The sequence below is a fragment of the Babylonia areolata genome, chromosome 2 (genome assembly GCF_041734735.1).
Source record: "Babylonia areolata isolate BAREFJ2019XMU chromosome 2, ASM4173473v1, whole genome shotgun sequence".
Taxonomy (NCBI): Eukaryota; Metazoa; Mollusca; class Gastropoda; order Neogastropoda; family Buccinidae; genus Babylonia; species Babylonia areolata.
This window is the reverse complement of record NC_134877.1, coordinates 16314469-16336155: the sequence shown is the minus strand read 5'-3', so window position 1 is coordinate 16336155 and position 21687 is coordinate 16314469. Positions and strand designations below refer to the sequence as shown.

General features: G+C 42.7%; 1 protein-coding gene across 1 annotated transcript in view; it reads left to right on the top strand.

Annotated features, from left to right (window-relative positions):
• LOC143298631 (sperm-associated antigen 1-like) overlaps positions 1 to 11509 on the top strand; it is a 30815-nt gene extending 19306 nt beyond the window's left edge. The window contains exons 16-25 of the mRNA XM_076611514.1: positions 928 to 1114; positions 1940 to 2164; positions 2599 to 2706; positions 3518 to 3607; positions 3967 to 4080; positions 4931 to 5096; positions 5523 to 5888; positions 9582 to 9653; positions 10427 to 10522; positions 10839 to 11509. Coding sequence (XP_076467629.1) covers positions 928 to 1114; positions 1940 to 2164; positions 2599 to 2706; positions 3518 to 3607; positions 3967 to 4080; positions 4931 to 5096; positions 5523 to 5888; positions 9582 to 9653; positions 10427 to 10522; positions 10839 to 10930 — 1516 coding nt within the window. The 3' untranslated portion in view covers positions 10931 to 11509. The remainder of the gene's footprint in view (positions 1 to 927; positions 1115 to 1939; positions 2165 to 2598; positions 2707 to 3517; positions 3608 to 3966; positions 4081 to 4930; positions 5097 to 5522; positions 5889 to 9581; positions 9654 to 10426; positions 10523 to 10838) is intronic.
• Positions 11510 to 21687: the final 10178 nt, after the last annotated feature.

Genomic DNA, 21687 nt, shown 5'->3' with positions numbered 1-21687 from the left:
TGTGTTTGCGTGTACTCTTAATAGAATTGTCCGGCAGACTCGATTGCATGGTTGATTTTACTCGGAATGGAATGAAATGATGGAGAAAATGTGGGTGTTTCTTTTTTTATTTCTTTAGCTGATTAAAGGAGAATAAAAACAAGCTGAAATGCTGATCCACAATTTTGACCATCAGATATGAAGTTTTATTTCCTCTGTTGCAGCCACCTTTTTCCCCCATTGCTGGGGGATTGGTGTTTTCTGTGCATTATTTTGGTTTCTTTAAAATCAGAGAATGCTGTTTGATCTGGTAGAATTAGAATTTCATGAAGTTAGAAGTATTGCAAGTGCAAGTTTGCAGAGGATTAGGTGGTTGAGACTGATGCACAGGCTACAAAACCCATCTTTATGTGAAGCTGTCTGAATACTGCCAGTGCTGCTGCTGATGACAGCGTGATTGCCCTTGCAAAGAGTCTAGTGGACCTGGTGATCCTGTCTTGTATTGTATTATGGTTTTTTTGTCACAACAGATTTCTCTGTGTAATATTCAGGCTGCTCTTCCTGGGAAAAGCATTTCACCACAGAGCAGCACCACCCATTTTTTTAAATTTTGTCTGTCTGCAAGTATATTTGTTTTACTACAAGAGTGGATTTTTCTACAGAACTTTGCTCAGAGACAATCCTTTGTTGCTGTGGGTTCTTTAACTTGCACAAAAGCACATGCTTCTCACAGGGACCTCAGAGTTTATCGACTAATCTAAATGACTTTCACCAAGACCATCACTCCAGGTCAAGTGGAGGGGGTATTAAAAAAAACATTCTGGTCAGTGTATGGGGACTCAAACTCAAACTTGTGGGGACACTCACTTTGTGGTTGGGCGCATTACTACCAATAGGCCACCGCTCCACATTCAGTTCGTCACAGTTATTTGTTCGTAAATGCGACAGGTATGGCCATGCCTACATAGACTACAAGCACATTCTTCGCGTCAGTCCGTCTGTGGAGCAAGCCCTTCAGGGGTCTTCCCGCTGCCAGAACTACCTGACCAACCAGCATGGGCATGGCCAGTGGCGTAGCAAGCTGCCTCCCCACACACATGTCAGCCACTGGGACGTGCCGGTGATTGTGGACGAGGTGGGGTGACTGTGAGGCCTGGGGGAGTGTGTGACGATAGTGGTGGGTTGTGGTCATGGGGGTGAGATGAGAAGTGGGAGAGGTGTGGGAGTTGTGAATGATGTTGAGACTGTTTTTTTTATGTTAGAATCCTGTGTCTTGTTTGTACCATATGTGCTGTAAAATGTGCTTAGAGCCACACAAGAAGTGCTCTTATTCTAACCATGTGTATTGTTAAATGTGCTGAGAGCCGCAAGGTAAGCGGTCTTATTCACACCATATGTTGTAATATGCGCTTAGAGCCGCATGAGAAACACTCTTATTCATACGTGTGTTGTTAATGTGCTTAGAACTGAGGGTAAGCGGTCTTATTCAGATCACAGGTATTGTTAAATGTGCTTAGAGCCGCAGGTGGGCGGTCTTATTCACACCACATAAGTTGTTAAATATGCTATGGGTAAGCGCTGTATAAAAGCATAGTAGTAGTGATAGTGGTAGTTTGTGAGTGGGGTGGTGTGTGCATCTTACCAAGGTTGTTCAGGCACAGCAGTTTTCTGTTTTTGTTGTCAGAAGCAATTTGTGCCTTTGGTTTCATTCCTCTTCTGCTAGTTTTAGAAATTGGGCAAGAGTTGTTTTTTTTTTTTTATTATCTGTATATGCATATGTCTTAAAGTTGGTGTAAAAGACATGTGTACGACAGTTGTGAGCGTGCTTGCGATGTGCACTGCACAAGAGTTTTATTATTATCATCAGTATGCACACATATGTTAAAAGCTGGTATAACAGACACACACATGAAAGAGCAGCAAGCCTGGTCACAACTGATGTTTGTGCGTCATGTTTCAGAATGCTGCAGCACCACCACTACCGCCCTCAAAGAAACCAGGTTCTCCTGTAGAAACACCAGCACCATTATCAGAGAAGCCAGGTCCCTCCCAGGAAGCACCATCCAAGACCAAAGACACCCCGGCTGCACAGCCCCAAGAGGCTGCAAAAGAGGTGCCAAAGCCTCCCAGCCTAGAGGAGGAGTTTGAAACCATCAAAGCTCAGGGCAACAAACACGTGCAGAAGGTGAGGAGACCGAGGAAACACGTTGTCATGTATGATTCAAAAAGCAAGGGTGTTGGTAAAATGTGTTTTAACTGGTAATGGAGAACAGACATTTCATAATGATTATGAAAAAGTTGGGGGTTAAAATTTCTTGCTGTAAAAGTCTTTCGTTACATCTTGAACATGGCGTAGAGAATGCTTAATGTTTTCTTCGATTTTTTAGCGGTTTGATCTGATCAGTAAAGTCGTTCAACTGACTGTAAATTTTAATCACTTATTTTAAGGTTTAGATACTTTTGCTGTGTGCTTGAGCTTTGTTCTGTCTGATCTTCATCATGCTTCTAATATTTGCAATATTCAGCCACAAGTATTGACACCAACACATGTAGTATGCACCATGCAATAACAGAGTGCTAGTGAAAAGAAATGAATGTTTGTTTTTCTGTCTTTGACAGGGGGAGTATGAGGCTGCCGTGAAGTGTTACTGTCACTGTGTGACGCTGTTTGTTAACCGAGCAGCAATTTTCACCAACCGTGCCCTGTGCTACCTCAAGTTGAACAAAGTGAGTTCTTGTTCTGTTTTATCTTTGGATGGACTACAGTCACTTGTGGATGAAGAAGCTGGACATTTTTGCTCTAGATTTTTTTTTTTTTTTTTTTTTTTTTTTTTTTTAATTCAGAGATATTTCGGGCTGTACTACTTGTGCTGTGTGCTTGAGATTTGTTCTTATGGTGAACCCTTTTTTTTTCTTTTTTCTTTGTCTTTTTTTTGGATGAAGCTTCCTATATTCCTTATGTGGAGTGATGGCCTAGAGGTAACGCGTCCACCTAGGAAGCGAGAGAATCTGAGCGCGCTGGTTCGAATCACGGCTCAGCCGCCGATATTTTCTCCCCCTCCACTAGACCTTGAGTGGTGGTCTGGACGCTAGTCATTCGGATGAGACGATAAACCGAGGTCCCGTGTGCGGCATGCACTTAGCGCACGTAAAAGAACCCACGGCAACAAAAGGGTTGTTCCTGGCAAAATTCTGTAGAAAAATCCACTTCGATAGGAAAAACAAATAAAACTGCACGCAGGAAAAAACACAAAAAATTTGGTGGCGCTGTAGTGTAGCGACGCGCTCTCCCTGGGGAGAGCAGCCCGGATTTCACACAGAGAAATCTGTTGTGATAAAAAGAAAAACAAATACAAATACAAATAATATTTGCAATATTCAGCCACATCTGTTTGGCCTGATCATTTGGAGACTGTATTCTCAGAGTTCATTGTGCTTTGTGGAATTCTATCTGTTTAAGTAGCACACTGCGTGTCGGTCTTTAAGATTTCAGGATGAGAACATCGCACTGATGTAAATGTTCATGCTGTGTTTTCAGGCCAAAGAAGCAGACGAGGACTGCACAATAGCGCTTGCACTGGAGCCCAACAATTGTAAAGCGTTTTATCGACGTGCTCTGGCCAAAAAGGTGAAAATGTTTATATTGATGCACTCAGACACAGACACATGCATGCATACAAAGGCAAGCATTTAGTGATGCACACACACATGTTTTTAAACAAACACATGAATGTATACATCTGCCAGCACACACACGCTTGAATTAAAGCAGAGGCATGCATGTGTACATCTGCAAGTGACAGGAGCCTGCAGAATTAAAAATCTCCTTCAAATGCTCAGTGTCCAGCTTTTACACCCTTTTGTGTGTGTGTTTTTTGTTGTTGTTTTCTTTTCTTCTGTTGTATTTTTTGGTTTTTGTTTAACCTGAAGTTCCAGCAGTCGTCCTTCATGAACCCTGCTCTGTGATGTGGTGTGGTGATGTTTCAGGCTCAGAAGCTCTACAAGGACAGCCTGCAAGACTTGCTGCAGCTTCTGCGCCTGGAACCCAACAATTCGGCAGCCAAGAAGGAGATGGAAGTCGTGAAGGGGCTGTACAAAGAGGTAGTTGTTTCTGTGTGTGTGTGTGTGTGTGTTGTGTGTGTGTGTGTGTGTGCTTATTTTTCTCTCTTGTCTGCCTGTTTTTCCTGTCCTTAAAAGTCTTTGAATATGACCCATGTTTGTAAAGGTTTTTCATGTTGGCCTTTATAATACTAATAACAACAACAACAAATATACATATACATTGTTTCCATCAGTGATAAAGCACAGCTGCAAAATGTTCCACCTGAATTTGAATACAAAGTGAAATTGCAAATATATATATGAAAAAATTTAATCCCGAAAAAAATCTTTGTGACAGAGAGAAATGCAGGTGTTTCATTACAATGTCATGCAATTTCATCCTGACATTTTAAAATTTTTTGGTCTTATGTGTTTTAAAGGTTATCCTTCTAGTTTCAGGGCCGTAGGGCCACCACAAATGTCCTGACAGCCAGTTCTCTCCATTTTTCTCTGTTTTTCATTTCAAACTTTTTGATTAGAAGTGTGAATGCACTCTGCAGGAGTATCTTCTTCTTCTTCGTTCGTGGGCTGCAACTCTCAGTATTCTCTCGTATGCACACAAGTGGGCTTTTACATGTATGACCGTTTTTACCCTGCCAAGTAGGCAGCCATACTCCGTTTTCAGGGGGGTGTATGCTGGGTATGTTCTTGTTTCCATAACCCACAGAACGCTGACATGGATTACAGGATCTTTAACATGCGTATTTGATCTGCTAAAGTATACACATGTAGGGGGTTCAGGCACTAGCAGGTCTGTACATTCTGTGTTGAGCTGGGAGATTGGAAAAAATCACCCTTTACCCACCAGGCATATGCTTTAACCACTCAGCAGTCGCATCTGTCTCTGCAGGAGTATGACCAGCTGAAGTCCCAGCCGCCAGCGGCAGACAAGAAGAAAGCCCCAGAGTCGGAGAAGAAGCGGAAGCGGATGAAGATAGAGGAGGTGGACGACACCTCAGACACAGAGGACAACAAACCTCAGCCGCTGTCAGCCTCTAAGTCCACCAAGCCCTCAGGTAAAAAAAAAAGTCTGAACCCCGGGGTGTGGCTGTTGTGTGTGAGTGGCATGGGAGCTGGGAGTAATGCCAGCAAAAAAAAGAAAAAAAAAAATGTCTGGGCATGTTTGTCACCTCAAATTCAAATGTGTAGAATGCTGGGTTTTTTTCAGCAGAGAGGAACCACTGTGTGTGGATTTTATATTACTGTCACTCACATCCACTATTGTATGTACACAGATACATGCACACACACATACATGCACACACATATACATACACGCGCACACATACGCGCATGCACACTCACACACACACACACACCACACACATGCACACACACACATGTGCTAACAAAAACACTCACAAGCAAATGATTCTGAAAACAAAAATGTTTTTATCTATTAAAAAAAAACACTTTTTAAAACACTTTCTCTCCCTATACAGGAGCCGCCGCCCGGTCAAGCCCCTCCTCCACCCCATCCCACGCCGCAGCAAAACCCACCACCTCACCCCCGCCCACCCAACCCTCCCCAGCCACTGACAGCAACAACAAACACACCACCACCACCGCCACCGCCACCGCCAGAACTCCAGAATCCAGGAAACCAGGCCGGGGCAAGTCGAAGAAGGGGGGCAGCGTGAAGGAGACAAGCCTGGGGCTGCCTCTCACGCCGCCTAGCACGCCCAAGCTGCAGGGGAAGATCACTCCGTTTGAGTTCCTCCAGCACTGGAACTCCCTGAAGCAGGCCAAGGAGATCCAGCCCTACGTACAGCTGTTGGAGCAGATCTCGCCTGATGACCTTCCGGGAGGTGAGTTTGATGTGTTCTGTGTGTTTGTTTAAGTGAGTATGGTTTTTTTTTTTTTTTAGTCGTGCTGACAGCTCCTGAGCTTGCAAATGCCTGGTTATCTTGTGACTTCTTCTTCTTCTTCTGCGTTCACTCGTATGCACACGAGTGGGCTTTTACGTGTATGACCGTTTTTACCCCGCCATGTAGGCAGCCATACTCCGTTTTCGGGGGTGTGCATGCTGGGTATGTTCTTGTTTCCATAACCCACCGAACGCTGACATGGATTACAGGATCTTTAACGTGCGTATTTGATCTTCTGCTTGCATATACACACGAAGGGGGTTCAGGCACTAGCAGGTCTGCACATATGTTGACCTGGGAGATCGTAAAAAATCTCCACCCTTTACCCACCAGGCGCCGTCACCGTGATTCGAACCTGGGACCCTCAGATTGACAGTCCAACGCTTTAACCACTCGGCTATTGCGCCCATCGTTATCTTGTAACAATTGGAGGGTTTGCCAGCATGCTTTCATGGTGGACCTTTTGTCACTTGCAGAGCAAGAGGTAGGTCGTGGGCAGCCCACCACCGTAACTAGCTTTTCCGAGTTTGCACTGTCTGTGTTCGGACAACTTTTTGGCAGAGTTTAAAAATGGATCAGTTAGAATGTGTAACAGCAGAAATGTGACAAGAAACGCACTCAAAATAAACATAGAAGACTAAAGCAAATAATTGGCATGGTTATAAAACCAAATATATCTTGTAAACTTGCAAAAATAGTCACCGAAAATATTCAAAATCCTTTCATGAGAACAACGATTTCCACAACAAAATTTTAGCCTTTCGGTGACCTGGAAAAAACAGGAAATAGAGACGCACATGCACACACAGTTCTCGCCAGAAATAACCGGAGAACCTCCACAAACATCAGACAAAAGTGGGTCTGCAAACCCTCCCTAATGGCTGAAAGCCTGTAAAATAAACATGGAGTGAAGGACATGCAAACCCTCCCTAATGGCTGAAAGCCTGTCAAATAAACATGGAGTGAAGGGCCTGCAAACCCTCCCTAATGGCTGAAAGCCTGTCAAATAAACATGGAGTGAAGGACATGCAAACCCTCCCTAATGGCTGAAAGCCTGTCAAATAAACATGGAGTGAAGGACATGCAAACCCTCCCTAATGGCTGAAAGCCTGTCAAATAAACATGGAGTGGAGGACATGCAAACCCTCCCTAATGGCTGAAAGCCTGTCAAATAAACATTGAGTGAAGGACATGCAAACCCTCCCTAATGGCTGAAAGCCTGTCAAATAAACATGGAGTGGAGGACATGCAAACCCTCCCTAATGGCTGAAAGCCTGTCAAATAAACATGGAGTGAAGGACATGCAAACCCTCCGTAATGGCTGAAAGCCTGTCAAATAAACATTGAGTGAAGGACATGCAAACCGTCCCTAATGGCTGAAAGCCTGTCAAATAAACATGGAGTGAAGGACATAAAAACCCTCCGTAATGGCTGAAAGCCTGTCAAATAAACATGGAGTGAAGGACATGCAAACCCTCCCTAATGGCTGAGCCTGTCAAATAAACATGGAGTGGAGGACATGCAAACCGTCCCTAATGGCTGAAAGCCTGTCAAATAAACATTGAGTGGAGGACATGCAAACCCTCCCTAATGGCTGAAAGCCTGTAAAATAAACATGGAGTGAAGGACATTAAACCGTCCCTAATGGCTGAAAGCCTGTCAAATAAACATGGAGTGAAGGACATGCAAACCGTCCCTAATGGCTGAAAGCCTGTAAAATAAACATGGAGTGAAGGACATGCAAACCCTCCCTAATAGCTGAAAGCTTGTCAAATCAACATGGAGTGAAGGACATGCAAACCCTCCCTAATGGCTGAAAGCCTGTAAAATAAACATTGAGTGAAGGACATGCAAACCGTCCCTAATGGCTGAAAGCCTGTCAAATAAACATGGAGTGAAGGACATGCAAACCGTCCCTAATGGCTGAAAGCCTGTCAAATAAACATGGAGTGAAGGACATGCAAACCGTCCCTAATGGCTGAAAGCCTGTAAAATAAACATGGAGTGGAGGACATGCCAACCATCCCTAATGGCTGAAAGCCTGGAAAATAAACATGGAGTGAAGGACATGCAAACCCTCCCTAATGGCTGAAAGCCTGTCAAATAAACATGGAGTGAAGGACATGCAAACCCTCCCTAATGGCTGAGCCTGTCAAATAAACATGGAGTGGAGGACATGCAAACCCTCCCTAATGGCTGAAAGCCTGTCAAATAAACATGGAGTGGAGGACATGCAAACCCTCCCTAATGGCTGAAAGCCTGTCAAATAAACATGGAGTGGAGGACATGCAAACCCTCCCTAATGGCTGAAAGCCTGTCAAATAAACATGGAGTGAAGGACATGCAAACCCTCCCTAATGGCTGAAAGCCTGTCAAATAAACATGGAGTGAAGGACATGCAAACCGTCCCTAATGGCTGAAGCCTGTAAAATAAACATGGAGTGAAGGACATGCAAACCGTCCCTAATGGCTGAAAGCCTGTCAAATAAACATGGAGTGAAGGACATGCAAACCGTCCCTAATGGCTGAAAGCCTGTCAAATAAACATGGAGTGAAGGACATGCAAACCGTCCCTAATGGCTGAAAGCCTGTCAAATAAGCATTGAGAGTAGGACATGCAAACCCTCCCTAATGGCTGAAAGCCTGTCAAATAAACATGGAGTGAAGGACATGCAAACCCTCCCTAATGGCTGAAAGCCTGTCAAATAAACATGGAGTGAAGGACATGCAAACCCTCCCTAATGGCTGAAAGCCTGTCAAATAAACATAGAGTGGAGGACGTGCAAACCGTCCCTAATGGCTGAAAGCCTGTAAAATAAACATGGAGTGGAGGACATGCCAACCGTCCCTAATGGCTGAAAGCCTGTCAAATAAACATGGAGTGAAGGACATGCAAACCCTCCCTAATGGCTGAAAGCCTGTCAAATAAACATGGAGTGAAGGACATGAAAGTGTTGGTAAGATTTCAGAGGGCTTTTTTGTTGTTGTTGTTGTTGTTGCGAGTGAATTTTCTTCACAGTAAAGCAAATGTACCACAGAGCAAAGGTAAATACTTCCACCCCTCACAAGAACGTATGTGTATGGATGGGATGAGAAAGGGGGAGATCATCACCCTTGTATGGTCAGCACTTGCTTAGCAAGAACGTGAAATACATGAGATCAGCAACAATCTGGATGGTCGCATCAAGTGCATGGAATACATGTATGTTTGAGACAGTTGGATCTAACACTGACGGGCGCAATAGCCGAGTGGTTAAAGCGTTGGACTGTCAGTCTGAGGGTCCCGGGTTCGAATCATGGTGACGGCGCCTGGTGGGTAAAGGGTGGAGATTTTTACTATCTCCCAGGTCAACATATGTGCAGACCTGCTAGTGCCTGAACCCCCTTCGTGTGTATATGCAAGCAGAAGATCAAATACGCACGTTAAAGATCCTGTAATCCATGTCAGCGTTGGGTGGGTTATGGAAACAAGAACATACCCAGCATGCACACCCCCAAAAACGGAGTATGGCTGCCTACAAAGCGGGGTAAAAACAGTCATACACGTAAAAGCCCACTCGTGTGCATACGAGTGAACGCAGAAGAAGAAGCAGAAGAAGAAGATCTAACACTTTTGTATGCTGTCTGTTTCAGTGATCAGCAACAAACTGGACGGTCACATGCTGCACATCATTGCACGCTGTGCTGCTCATGATGCTCAAACAGGTATGAAGTTTGAGGGCGGTTCCCTGTCTGTCACATGTTTTGGAATGGCAGTTGTTGATCGGAGAATACACAGAATCTTTTCATAACAAACTGTAGAAAAATGTACTGCTCATAATGTCACCTGCGCACAGAGAGACTTTGTGATATTATTATTATTATTGATTTTTTTTTTACTTTTGCACCTATATCGATTCAGAGACCATGCTCACTTGCACAGCAGGCTACCTACCTGGGTAGAGCCGACTGACAGTGCCTTTTGGCGCACATCATTCATTTCCTGTGTCATTCAGTCAAGCATCAGTCATGCACATGTGCACACACACACACACACACACACACACACACACACACACACACATACACATACATGCACTCACACACTCACACATATATGTTAAAGTTGTACATAAAACTGATCATGAGTTGCTCAGTTTTGTCTGTTTTGAGGACCTTGTCAGAAATTTGACACTGACGTTATGAACATGTTGTACTGATAATGTTATCCATTGCACAACCCCAGCCACTTTCAGCACCTTGTTTTCACAGAAAATATCACAGTCATTTTCTCATCATCATTTTCTTCATCAACATTATCAACATCGCCATCGTATTATCATCACTGTCACCAGCATCATCACAGAAAATCAGTATGTTCTGAAATAAATGTTTTGATCCCAGATCTTCTGAGAAAACTCTGCTACTTTGAACTGGTAACTTTTTTTTTTTAAATCTGAAAACACATGAAATCCCTCTATATTCCATCCACTGAACAGGTGAGGTGGAAAGAGCATACGGCATCCTGCACAATATACGACAGGTGCCTCGCTTCTCAACTGTGGTCATGTTTCTATCCAGCAAGGACAAACAGGGTAGGTACAGTGTACACATGTATATATCTAGCTCTCTCTCTCTCTCTCTCTCTCTCTCTCTCTCTCTCTCTCTCTCTCTCTCTCATCCATAAAGACTTAATCACGCATCCACACACAGCGAAAATGGGTTTTCACATCACAGTCCAAACATCACTGTTCACCTACATATTTTGTGTGTCAGTTCTTTTTGATACGTGTATGTATCACTAACAAACACTAAATCAAAAGTCAAATGCCAAGGAGCGCAAGTTTATTCGAATCGAGCATTGGTCGCATGAAACATGAGCATGAAACTTGAGTTGTGTTTTTTGTGCAGATATCCGAAAAGTTTTGGAGTCCAGCAGTGTCTTAGGGTCCCACAGTGCGGAGGAGGTGGCAGCGGTCAGAAAAGACTACGGCCTGAAGTGATGAACTGTGGGCTGCATCGACTTCACGTCTTCGCGTGAGGCTGGCAAAGCTCAAAGAGGAAAAGCAGCAGAATATGGTTAGGTGCCCAGGACATGGTTAGGTTCTCCCCCTTTACCCCTCTCCCGTACCATGTGGTAAATATTACCAGCTGTGAGCGCTCAGAATACCGATGGGAATGATATTTTGGTCTGTAGTGGTTTGATTAGGAAAAATTCTTGCTGATGTTAGCATTGAAAAGTAAGCATGCACAGAGATGCACATTCACATATATGCGCATGCATACACACTGCAAAAGAGCCACATGTACACACACGCCTTTGCCAGCACTTACACATGTGCATGCAGCCAAACACTTACACAAACCTTTGTCTGTCATTGTCTTTCTCACACATGCACCGGTTGTTTAGTTTGGTTAGTGGACTGCTTTCAGGGGGTGCAGGAGGAAGAGAGAAGCTTCAGCTGACCTGAAAAAAAAGTGTAGTCTGTGGATGGATGGAACTTTGTTTAACGATCAAAGTGGATTTTTCTGCAAAATTCTGTCAGAGACGATCCTTTTTTTTTTTTCTTTTTTTTTTTTTTTTTTTCTTTTTTTTTTTTTTTTTCATCCAAATGACCAGCACCCCCGACACCTCCACTCATGGTGTAGTGGAGGGAAAAGTAAAGATCTTAGTACATGTGTAGGACTGGAACCCATAGACACAGGCGCATTACCACTAGGCCACCTCTCCATCTGAATTTTTTTTTTTTCTTTTTTTTCTTTCTTTAATTCTATTTAATAGCTAAATTCATAGATAACAGAAGTTCTACACAGATCAGTCAGTAAGGGCGTGAAGTGTAGCAAGTGCAAATAAATAAAGAAGAGGCAGCACCAGTACTGTAGCCATCGTTCTGTCAAGCTGGTTTTATACCATGGAATGTTGACCTGCCTGTGTGGTGGTTGTGGAGGGTTTGGAACTTTGTGCGTGTTCATTTTGACGTTCTGGTCGTTGGGCTGGTTGTGCGGAGATTGAGGTGGTGGTGGTGGTAGTGGTGGCTTCTCTCCATCGTCATCTTTTCTGTGCGCATGTGATTTGATGTGATGTGATGTGACAGTGTTTTGTTTTGTTTTGTTTCTTTGTTTAAGTTTGTTTGAAAGTTCTTTTTTTCTTTGATTTTTTTCTTCTCAATTTTGATGGTTGGGTGGAAGGTTCTGTGTGTTTAGTTGTACTGGTAGTTTGATTGGGGGTTTTTTGTGTGTGTGTTTTTCCTGGGTGGGGATTGGGGTGACAATTTTCCTTTCTTTTGGATGGATAAAACATGTTTCTGTGTTGTTTTGTGGGTTTGTTATCTTAATTGTTAAGTAAGTTGTATTGTAAGATTTTTCCATATTTCTCAGGTCAGTCTGAATTACCAGTGCAGCACAGAGCATGTTCAGATTTTTTTCTCTTGGGGATGTTGTTGTTGTTTGTTAATTTTCCTTTCTTTCAGAATGAAACATTTTGGGGGTGGGAGGATCTCTGTACTCTTTTTATTTTTTTATGTTTTGTTTTTGTTTTTGTTTTTGTACTTTATTTAAAAGAATACAGCTGTGTTTTTTTGCAAAGAGTTTTGCTTATTTCTCAGGTGGATCAGTAAAGTACCAAACTGAAACAAGACCTGCTGTGGATTTGTGATTTGCATTGCAGGTTGACAACCAGTAGGGCACTATGGAGTCAGTCTCAATTAGAAGACTTAGCCATTACGGGATTTTTCAGCCGAACCATCTCCTCTTTCCCATAGTTGTTGCTGTGTGGATTTGGTTACTGTAAACATGTAGCACACAGTAATGTTTCAAACTGCTTTACACAGATGCTTCATTGAGAATGTTGCTCAAATATTTTTTTTAGTTTTACACTGCAGGTGTTTGTATCATTCTCAGGCTGGTTGATGATGCCAGAGTTTATTACCAAAAGGAGCTTGGAATAAAGCCCCGCAAATATTGTCTCAAAACTGAATGGATGTCCTCCGCATAATCGTTTTCATCGTCATCCACATTACGCTGCCTGATTAAAGCTTATACAAATGGCTCTCTGCAGATTGCTGGTATTTCAACTTTACATTTTTGCATATAGTCCAGCCTGGTGTTTGAATTGCAACTGAACAAGTGAGATCAACTACAACCAAACAACTTAAGTGAGATTAACTGCAGCTGAACATGTGAGATCAGCCCTAGCAACTGAGATTAACTGCAGTTGAACAAGTGTAACTGTGGTTGTTGGAGAGTTGAAGTGATGTCAGCAAGAAGCTATGGAAGATAAGGCTGCTATTTTAAGGTGGGCAGAAGGGGGAAAAAATCAAATAACTTTCAGACTTGATGCAGTGATGAATGCCCAGTGAAAGAAGCTAAAAGTGTGACATTATACAGGCTAAAAGTGGCATTCTACAGTTTGTGTCTGTTGGCTAGAGGCAGATACAAAGCATGTGAGAGTCTCACTTGCAGACTGAATATTTTGCAGAAGTTGGTGCTAAGTAGATGGGGTCCTTTCTTATTTGTGTGATGGCAATCGCAATAATGTACACGAGTCAGCAGAAATTTGATTGTGAAACTGTGTAGATGTACTAACAGGTACAGAGTTGTGTGTGAAATATATCCAGTAACTTCTTCATGTGGAAATGTGTACTCAAAAGGATCAAGTGTCAGTGATATTAATGTTGTGATAAGGATGATTATGAGAAAGCATGTCTGTGAGGTATTAAGAATAAAACATTTACCAGCATATTGAGTTTCTGTGGGTCTTAGATCTTAGTCTTATCTCTTCTTTATTTTCTCTCCCCTTTTTTTTTAATATTCATAATCCCATACAATTGTTTTGAAAATGTAGGGTAACCTGCATAGAATAAGCTGCTGTGCAGTTGTTATTGTTTTGTGTTTTTCAGCTGAATGATACTGGCTTGCATCTTTTCTTCAGAATATTTGACGTTGTGATGCAGAATTGTTTACAGTTTCAAGACAACTGCTTTGTGCATAAAACTTATGAATGGGGAAAAAAATGCACAAACTTAAAACCAAAAGTGTTGAAAAAAAAAAAAGAAAGGAAGAAAGTAAAACTGGATTTCATGTATTCTTAATGGTACTGCTATGTGTGACAGTAGTGTATACATAGTCATATGCAAGGACTCTGTTACAGCAATACAAAATATTGGCCAGCATTATATTGATCCAGTAATTGAACCCTCGGCAGCAATATTGGAACGTGCCTCGAACCAGCCAATGCTTCTTTGCCTGTTCTGCGTCTGGTATCAGTTTGATTCCTTGCTCGAGTGTCTGGAACATGAACTTGATTTGTGTTGTTAGGTTATTTTGATGTGTGTAAGTTGGAGAAAGTTATGAATTTTTTGGCCATTCTTGTTTTGTTATTGTGTTTTTTTTCTAAGAGGGTATAATTATTCGACTGGGTATAAATCTGAAAGATCACCATAGTCACCAGGCATGTTTTTTATCAGTGTTCACTTCAAAGGTGTAATAGGTGTGAATGAACATTTTTATGCTTAATTTGATTTTTTTTTTTTTTTAATTTTTTTTATGTTTTCTTACATGTATGTTAAATTATCTTTATAAATCATACTTTTTGGAATGAAAAACTAATTCCTGGTTTTCATTGGTGTCATAAATGTCACCATAGTTAAGGGACTGGGACATGATTGTGTTAAAATGAAAAGGTTTTGACGTTTTGCTTGATGTGTGTTCATGATCTGATTCCCCAATAAACATAATTATTGGCAGTGAAATTATCTGTCTTACAGTGTTTATTGTAAGGCTCTGTGCTTCTGGAATGGGGGAGACAGGCTTTTTTTTTTTTTTAATGGGTGAATTAAATTGAATGAAATAGAAGATACACAGTACTGAGATTGCATTTCAATTTAAACAAAGCATCTCAGCATGTGGACCTGTTCATGTGCTGCACAGCATCTGCTAAAAAAAGAAAAAAAGAAGAGAAAAAAAAAGCAGATGCCTGACCTACACCCAAACCCAAGCAAACAAAATGTAAAATAAAATCTTATTACTCAGGATCAGATCCCTGGCAGAGCTAAAACACATCCTGCGTGCAGACACCTGTTCTTTCGTACCAACTGGTAGAAAGAGATTTGTAACTCGAAGACAGGCAGACTGTTGGACATGGATACTAACGTATGAACATAGACACTTCCACACTCCTAGAGACAGAATGAAGGGAATAAACAATGGTCACAGTTTTTTTTTTAAGTTTAATGAATACTTCTACAACTAATAATAGCGTGCATGTAGCATTCATCCTGCGGCTCTGAGCGCATCTAACATCTAGTATGAATGAGTCGCAAGGAATTTTTTTTTCTTTTAATGTAGAGATGCAAACTAGCTAAAAAAAAAAACTAAAAAAAAACAGTGCCACATCACACACAGGACTTGTACGTCTCTCCCACTCACCCCCACCCCACTCCTCCGCACAGGATAAATAAGACAACACACGAGCAATCTCTCTTGGATCTGGCAGCACTAAAGCTTCACAGGTTCCCCAGGAATTGGAGAACACAGCACTGCATGTGTTAAATATGTATTTAACTGTGCTTTCATATCTGTGAAACTGCATGTTTGGTGCATATCTGTTATGCATGTGTGGGTGTGTATGTGAATGTGTGTCTTCATGTTTTACACCTGTTTGCTTATTTATCATCATTGTTATTTATTTATTTATTTATTATTGGTTTTTTGTTGTTGTTTTTTTTGTTTTTTTTTTTTTTTTATTATTATTATTATTACTACTACCTTTTTTATAATAATTATTATTTATTTATTTATTTATTTGTGTAAGCTTATCTACTATTTATTCACCTTTTTTAAAAATTTTTTTTTTATACATTATAGTTATTATTTATTTATTTATTTGTGTAAGCTTATCTATTATTTATTCACCTTTTTTTTTCTTTTTTTTTTTTTCCTCAAGGCCTGACTAAGCGTGTTGGGTTACGCTGCTGGTCAGGCATCTGCTTGGCAGATGTGGTGTAGCGTATATGGATTTGTCCGAATGCAGTGACGCCTCCTTGAGCTACTGAAACTGAAACTGAAACACCACTGAAGCTTCCAGTGTCCATCGCCACTGATGCATCAGGTGTATGTGCGTCCAGTTGTCCCTCTTGTCAGTGTGTGCATCAGTCCTGATATGGCCCTGTGCAGTCGGCTGGACTGTATATAAGCACGTTCACTATAATTTCAAGTTGCCCCCCACCCCACCCCCTCAACCTTCTAGCATCCCCACCCCACCCCTGCCGCCTTGCGGTAATGCCCCCACCCCCACCCCTTCCCCCATACCGCTTCCCTACCCACCACCCCCACAATCTTCAAACATTTTATTTCCCCTGTGTGCTGAGCATGCATCGCTGGGAAAACCAAGTCAAGCTTAGTCAAGTCAACGAATTCGTTCCCGGCCGCCCTCCTACGTGGAGACATCCCTGGGGAAAGAATACCCAGTGGGCATTCCAGTAGGCAGTTCAAAAACAACCCCCCAACCCCTACCTCTTCATGTTTGTGCAGTCCCGCACAGTGAGCATGTGTATGAAGGAGAAATTGAAGGAATGACTCTGTGTGTGCGCGCGCACCCGCGCATGCACATGTGTTTTCAGTAGTGTGTGTGTGTGTTCAGTGAGTGGGTGTTCAGTAGTGCTTTTGTGTGAGTGTGTGTGGTGTGGTGTGTGTGTGTGTGTGTGTGTGTGTTCAGTAGTGTTTGTGTGAGTGTGTGGTGTTGTGTGGTGTGTGTGTGTGTGTGTGTGTGTTCAGTAGTGTTTGTGTGAGTGTTCAGTATTGTTTTTGTGTGTGGCGTGGTGTGTTGTGTTGTGTGTGTGTGTGTGTGTGTGTGTGTGTGTACTTGCACATTATGTGTCGGTGGAAATAAAGTAAATGTGTGTATTGCTCTAAAAGATATTTGGAAATCCAGTTATCCTAACAATTTCAGGTTGTTGCATCTTTCATTTACATTAGTGTTGATGTGTGAGAATCCTGTACATGCAATTGTGGCAGTTCTTTTCTTCTCCACATCAGTGGCACAGCTTCATACCAATAAACTGTGCTTGTTATAACTGCAGATAAATCAGATTCCAACATTTTTCTGTTCCAAACTATGATTAGAACAGAAAGAAAAGAAACTATAACTGCATTCAGACCATGAAGAAGAAATCAATTATGTAAGCATATATATATATGTATTGGCCTAACAGTTCTCCAATAGGAAGTAACACAAGTTACAACTAAACTGAAAACATCAAAACACACTGATATTAATCAACGGTATGTGAGTTATCAAACAGTGTTATCAGAATACTGATATACATAATTACAAGTCACGTGAAACGAGCGGATCTCGTGATTGGTTGCTCCACGCACGTCTGTCGCTTTTGTCGTGGGGGAATAGGACAAGTTCTATCGAAGAAACATGACGCGCAGGGCCGGCGATCTTGCTGCGTGGCCACCGACTCTTGCTGCCTGAAAACCTCGCACACTGGGCGCTACGAAACTTGCTGCTTGTCGCGTGAAACTTGCTGCTTGACGCCCCGTGTGCAATGGGCTTAATCGCGACTCTGACGTCAGATGGAAAACGCTGAAAGTGATCTGCTTTCGCGCCTCCTCAGTTGAAGCGGAAACTGAAACAAGTGCATGGGGATGAATTTCATTTTATTTAGACTGAAGCCCAGAATAGATCGTTCACATCCATAATCAGTTTTAAGTATGAGCGGGTTACTTCGATGAATCGGAAAGAAAGTAGTTTATGATTATATAATTCAATCTAGTAAATTCACGAAACTCGGAAACGGTGTGTGATAAGCCTATGCTGCAAACGTAGGAAAGAGTATGTTTTTCTGTCTTTTTGATTGATGTTCATATGCTTTTATTTGCATTTACTTCCGTTGTGTGCTTGGTATTGTTTTATATTGACTTCACCATATTCATGTGTGTGTGTGTGTGTGTGTAACAATAACAATAATGGTTTATTCAGTTTTTGCAGGCCACTATGGTCTGGCCCATATGAACAGGAGAAATGCTTGAAGATAGCAAAAGATATAAAGTGAGTGAAAAAAAGAAGTTTTTACTGCTGAAATCACGTGCACGTCGAAAGACACACCTAGTTCCATGTGACAACACGTAAGTATATTACAGTAGTTGTAATGTAAATTTACTGAGTTTCATTTTCAAAGTTTCTAACATTCATTAATGTATACTGCTACTTTAAATGTCAGTTTAGCTGACCGGTTGGTACACAGTAACTGTACTTTAAAATCTGATGGAAATCGATAATAATAAAAGGGTAAGAACCGTTTACGAAGAGCAGCATATCGAGGACATATCAACATGAAATGACACAAATCTTCAATACATTGACCATCACACAGTTTGCAGAAAGGATCATAGAACTGTTTTGTGGCATAGGACATACTGTTCAAGGGAAGCCGATTGCACCTCAGTAAACACAACGCACGACGATGTTCACGTGCACCCAGCTGTGTGTGTGTGTGGGCGGGCGGGGCGTGGGGGTGGGGAGGTGTTGGGGGCGTGTGTACGGGTGGGCGCGTTTTGTGTGTGTGTGTGTGTGTGTGTTACTATGTCACTATATGTGTGTGTGTGTGTGTGTGTGTGTGTGTATGTGACTATGTGTGTGTGTCAATGTCACTATATATATATATATATATATATAGTGTGTGTGTGTGTGTGTGTGTGTGTGTGTGTGTGTGTGTGTGTGTCACTATGTGTGTGTGAAGTGGAAAGGTGATGATTTTATCGGGTTTGCTTTGCTATGACCGTACGGAGTGTATTTTTGTCAATATATGTTGTTTTTACGGTCATATTTGTAATCTATATACTGTATGTATAACATCCTTCATCACTCTTGATTTTCTCGTACTGTCAGACAATAGAGTGGTTCTGAATCTGCAGAACTGACCAGTTCTCACAAGCCTCCTCTTCAAGATCCCGTTCAAACTGTTGATTGTTGCTGACGTGTTCTGTAAGGATCAGATGAAGAGGTCTCCCGTAGAGGCCAGCTGGCACAGGAAGGTAAGACGCTTATCTGCCATTTCAGTGTCCGTTAGGGTCTGGGTTCGATTCCCGCTCTTGCCCTTTCTCGCACGTTTGCCGGACTGGAAAAATAGACTGAGTGTCTTGTCATTGGGATGGGACGATAAATCAAGATCCCGTGTACAGCAAGCACTTGACACACTGAAAAAAGAACCCACGGCATCAAGAGTGTTGTCCTCTGGCAAAATTATGTAGAAGAATCTACTCTGATAAGTACACAAAATGGAATGTTCATAAAAGATTTCCTCTGGCTTACTTCCGGGAGTAAGGCTGAATTTGCACATAATACATATATTCAAGTGATAATTTGCATCTCTGAACTCATAACAGTTTCTCCTTTACAGGTCCTATGGTGGAGTAAGGTGCGGTAATGGATCGAGCCAGTTGAAAGCAAAGCGGTCATCAAGCTTCTGTACTTGAGAGGCTGCACACCAAGGGAGATGTTCGATGAGATGAAAGAGACTTTTGGGGAGCACTGGCATCATCAGTTAAAGTGTGGTCGGATTGGACATCGTTGGAAACGGATCTCATTCCCGGGCGACCACAGTCCGCCATTGGTGAAGACACCATCCGGCAAGTGGAGGCCGCCATTTTGGAGGATTGCGGCATAACCGTTCGCCAACTTGCCGAAGATGCCAAGATCAATGTGGAGTCTATTGAAAAATTCATTTATGACCATCTGCACATATGGAAGTTGTCTGCATGATGGATTCCCCGGTTGCTCGCACCTCAGTGTCCAGAAGCAGGAACGAGTCACGTGCTGCTACGTACTTTTGGCCATGTGCCGAGAAAACCAGGACTTCTTCGACAGACCAGTCACGCAGGGCGAAACATGGGTCCATCACTTTGATCCAGAGACTAAAGCCCAGTGAAGCACTGGAAACATTGTGACTACCTCCAAAGAAGGTAAGTGTCCAGCCCTCGGCGGGCAAGGTCATGTTTACAGTCTTTTGGGACCAGCGTGGAGTAGTGATGATGGATTTCCTGGCAAAGGGTACCACAATCACCATGACATACTACGCTTCATTGCTGCAGAAATTGTGGGAGACCATTAAAACCGAGAGGCGTGGCATGCTGACCACAGGTGTCCGCCTCCTGCACAAATCACGCCCCAGTTCACAACTCGCATGTTGCACAGAGGGAAGCACGGTCCTGCGGCGATGTAATCCTACCTCATCCACCCACCCACCCACCCGCCATTACTCTCCCGATCTCATACCATCTTTCCAACCATGAAGTCATTTTTGAATGGCAAGCACTTCCCAGACGATGAAACGCTTATTTCCGAGGTGAAGTCGTGGCTTCTGGCGCAACCTGCAGACTTCTACTGGCAAGGTCTTCACAGCTGCTTAAAGCGATGGGAGAAATGTGTCACCATTGGTGGTATCTATGGAGAGAAAGGCTAATAACTTTGCCAAGTTTCGTTCCTCTCAGTCCATGGGAAGTGGGTCAGGGGAAATCTTTAACTCACTCAGTACGGCCAGTCCTCTCTTCTCCTCTACACAGACCCCTCGGGTGTCCAGTGGGTGTCTGAATGACCCAACCTTAAGCTTCCGTCGTCAGAATTGTGGTATTCTTTGTCAACATTCACCTCTTCAGTATAAGAGCCTTCCGCTTGCAATATTTTGATGATGGTAATTGTGGTGAAACGCTGTTAACGTCGTCTCTTTCGCCGTTCGTATGGAGAGAGTTAATGAACATCCCTCTTTCATGCATGCGCTCAAGGTAAGACTAGCGCGTTGGGCTATGCTGCTTGTCGGGCATCTGCCTGGCATATGTGGTGTGGCGTATGTGGATTTGTCTGAACGCAGTGACGCCTGCTTGAGAATGAGAAAGTGAAACTGAAACTGAGGTGTTCTGTGAGGGATCAGATAGATAGGTCTACCGGGGGGAAATATGATTTTGTCTAGAGGCCAGCTGGCCATACATGATTGTAGGCACAATTGGCTGGTCTGTACAAGCACATCTTCACCGGCTCGGCATTGAGATATAGCTTCCAAAGCGAGCTGGGCATAGCATCTCTTATCCAGAGTTGTTGTTCTTGTTGCAGTGCCGGTAACCGCTGCTGTTAATATGAGTGGTCATTGTTGCTATTTCTGGTCGACTGACTAATTTGAGACCACTTTGGTGGTTTGTGTGTGTTCGTGTGTTGTTGTTGTTGTTGTTGTTGCAGTGTCGGCAACTGCTGCTGTTCATATGAGTGGTCATTGTTGCTATTTCTGGTCGACTGACTGATTTGAGACGACTTTGGTGGTTTGTGTGTGTTCGTGTGTTGTTGTTGTCACGGTACCGGCAACTGCTGCTGTTAATATAAGTGGTCAATGTTTCTATTTCTGAACTAATTTGAGACCACTTGGTGGTTTGTGTGTGTTCGCAAACATGTTGACAGACACCTTATAAGGTGTGGATACCTTTTAGAGACAGGTTTCCGTTAGTCGTCTGGGAGAATGTGAAGATACGCGCTGTGTGGTGATCGATGGATTGTTTACAGAGTCTGGTCAAACCCTTAGATTGTTTTTTCCATCGCTTCTCTCTCTTTCTCTCTCTCTCTCTCTCTCTTTAGCCGCTTCTATTGTTGAATTGTCCTGCTGTTTACGGATTTTGTTGCTGTAAATGGCAGCCAGACATAGAGGAGACGACATCTTAACCACTCAACTGCCATTAAAGTTTAGACTGTTTTAATAGTTTTTGTAGTGCT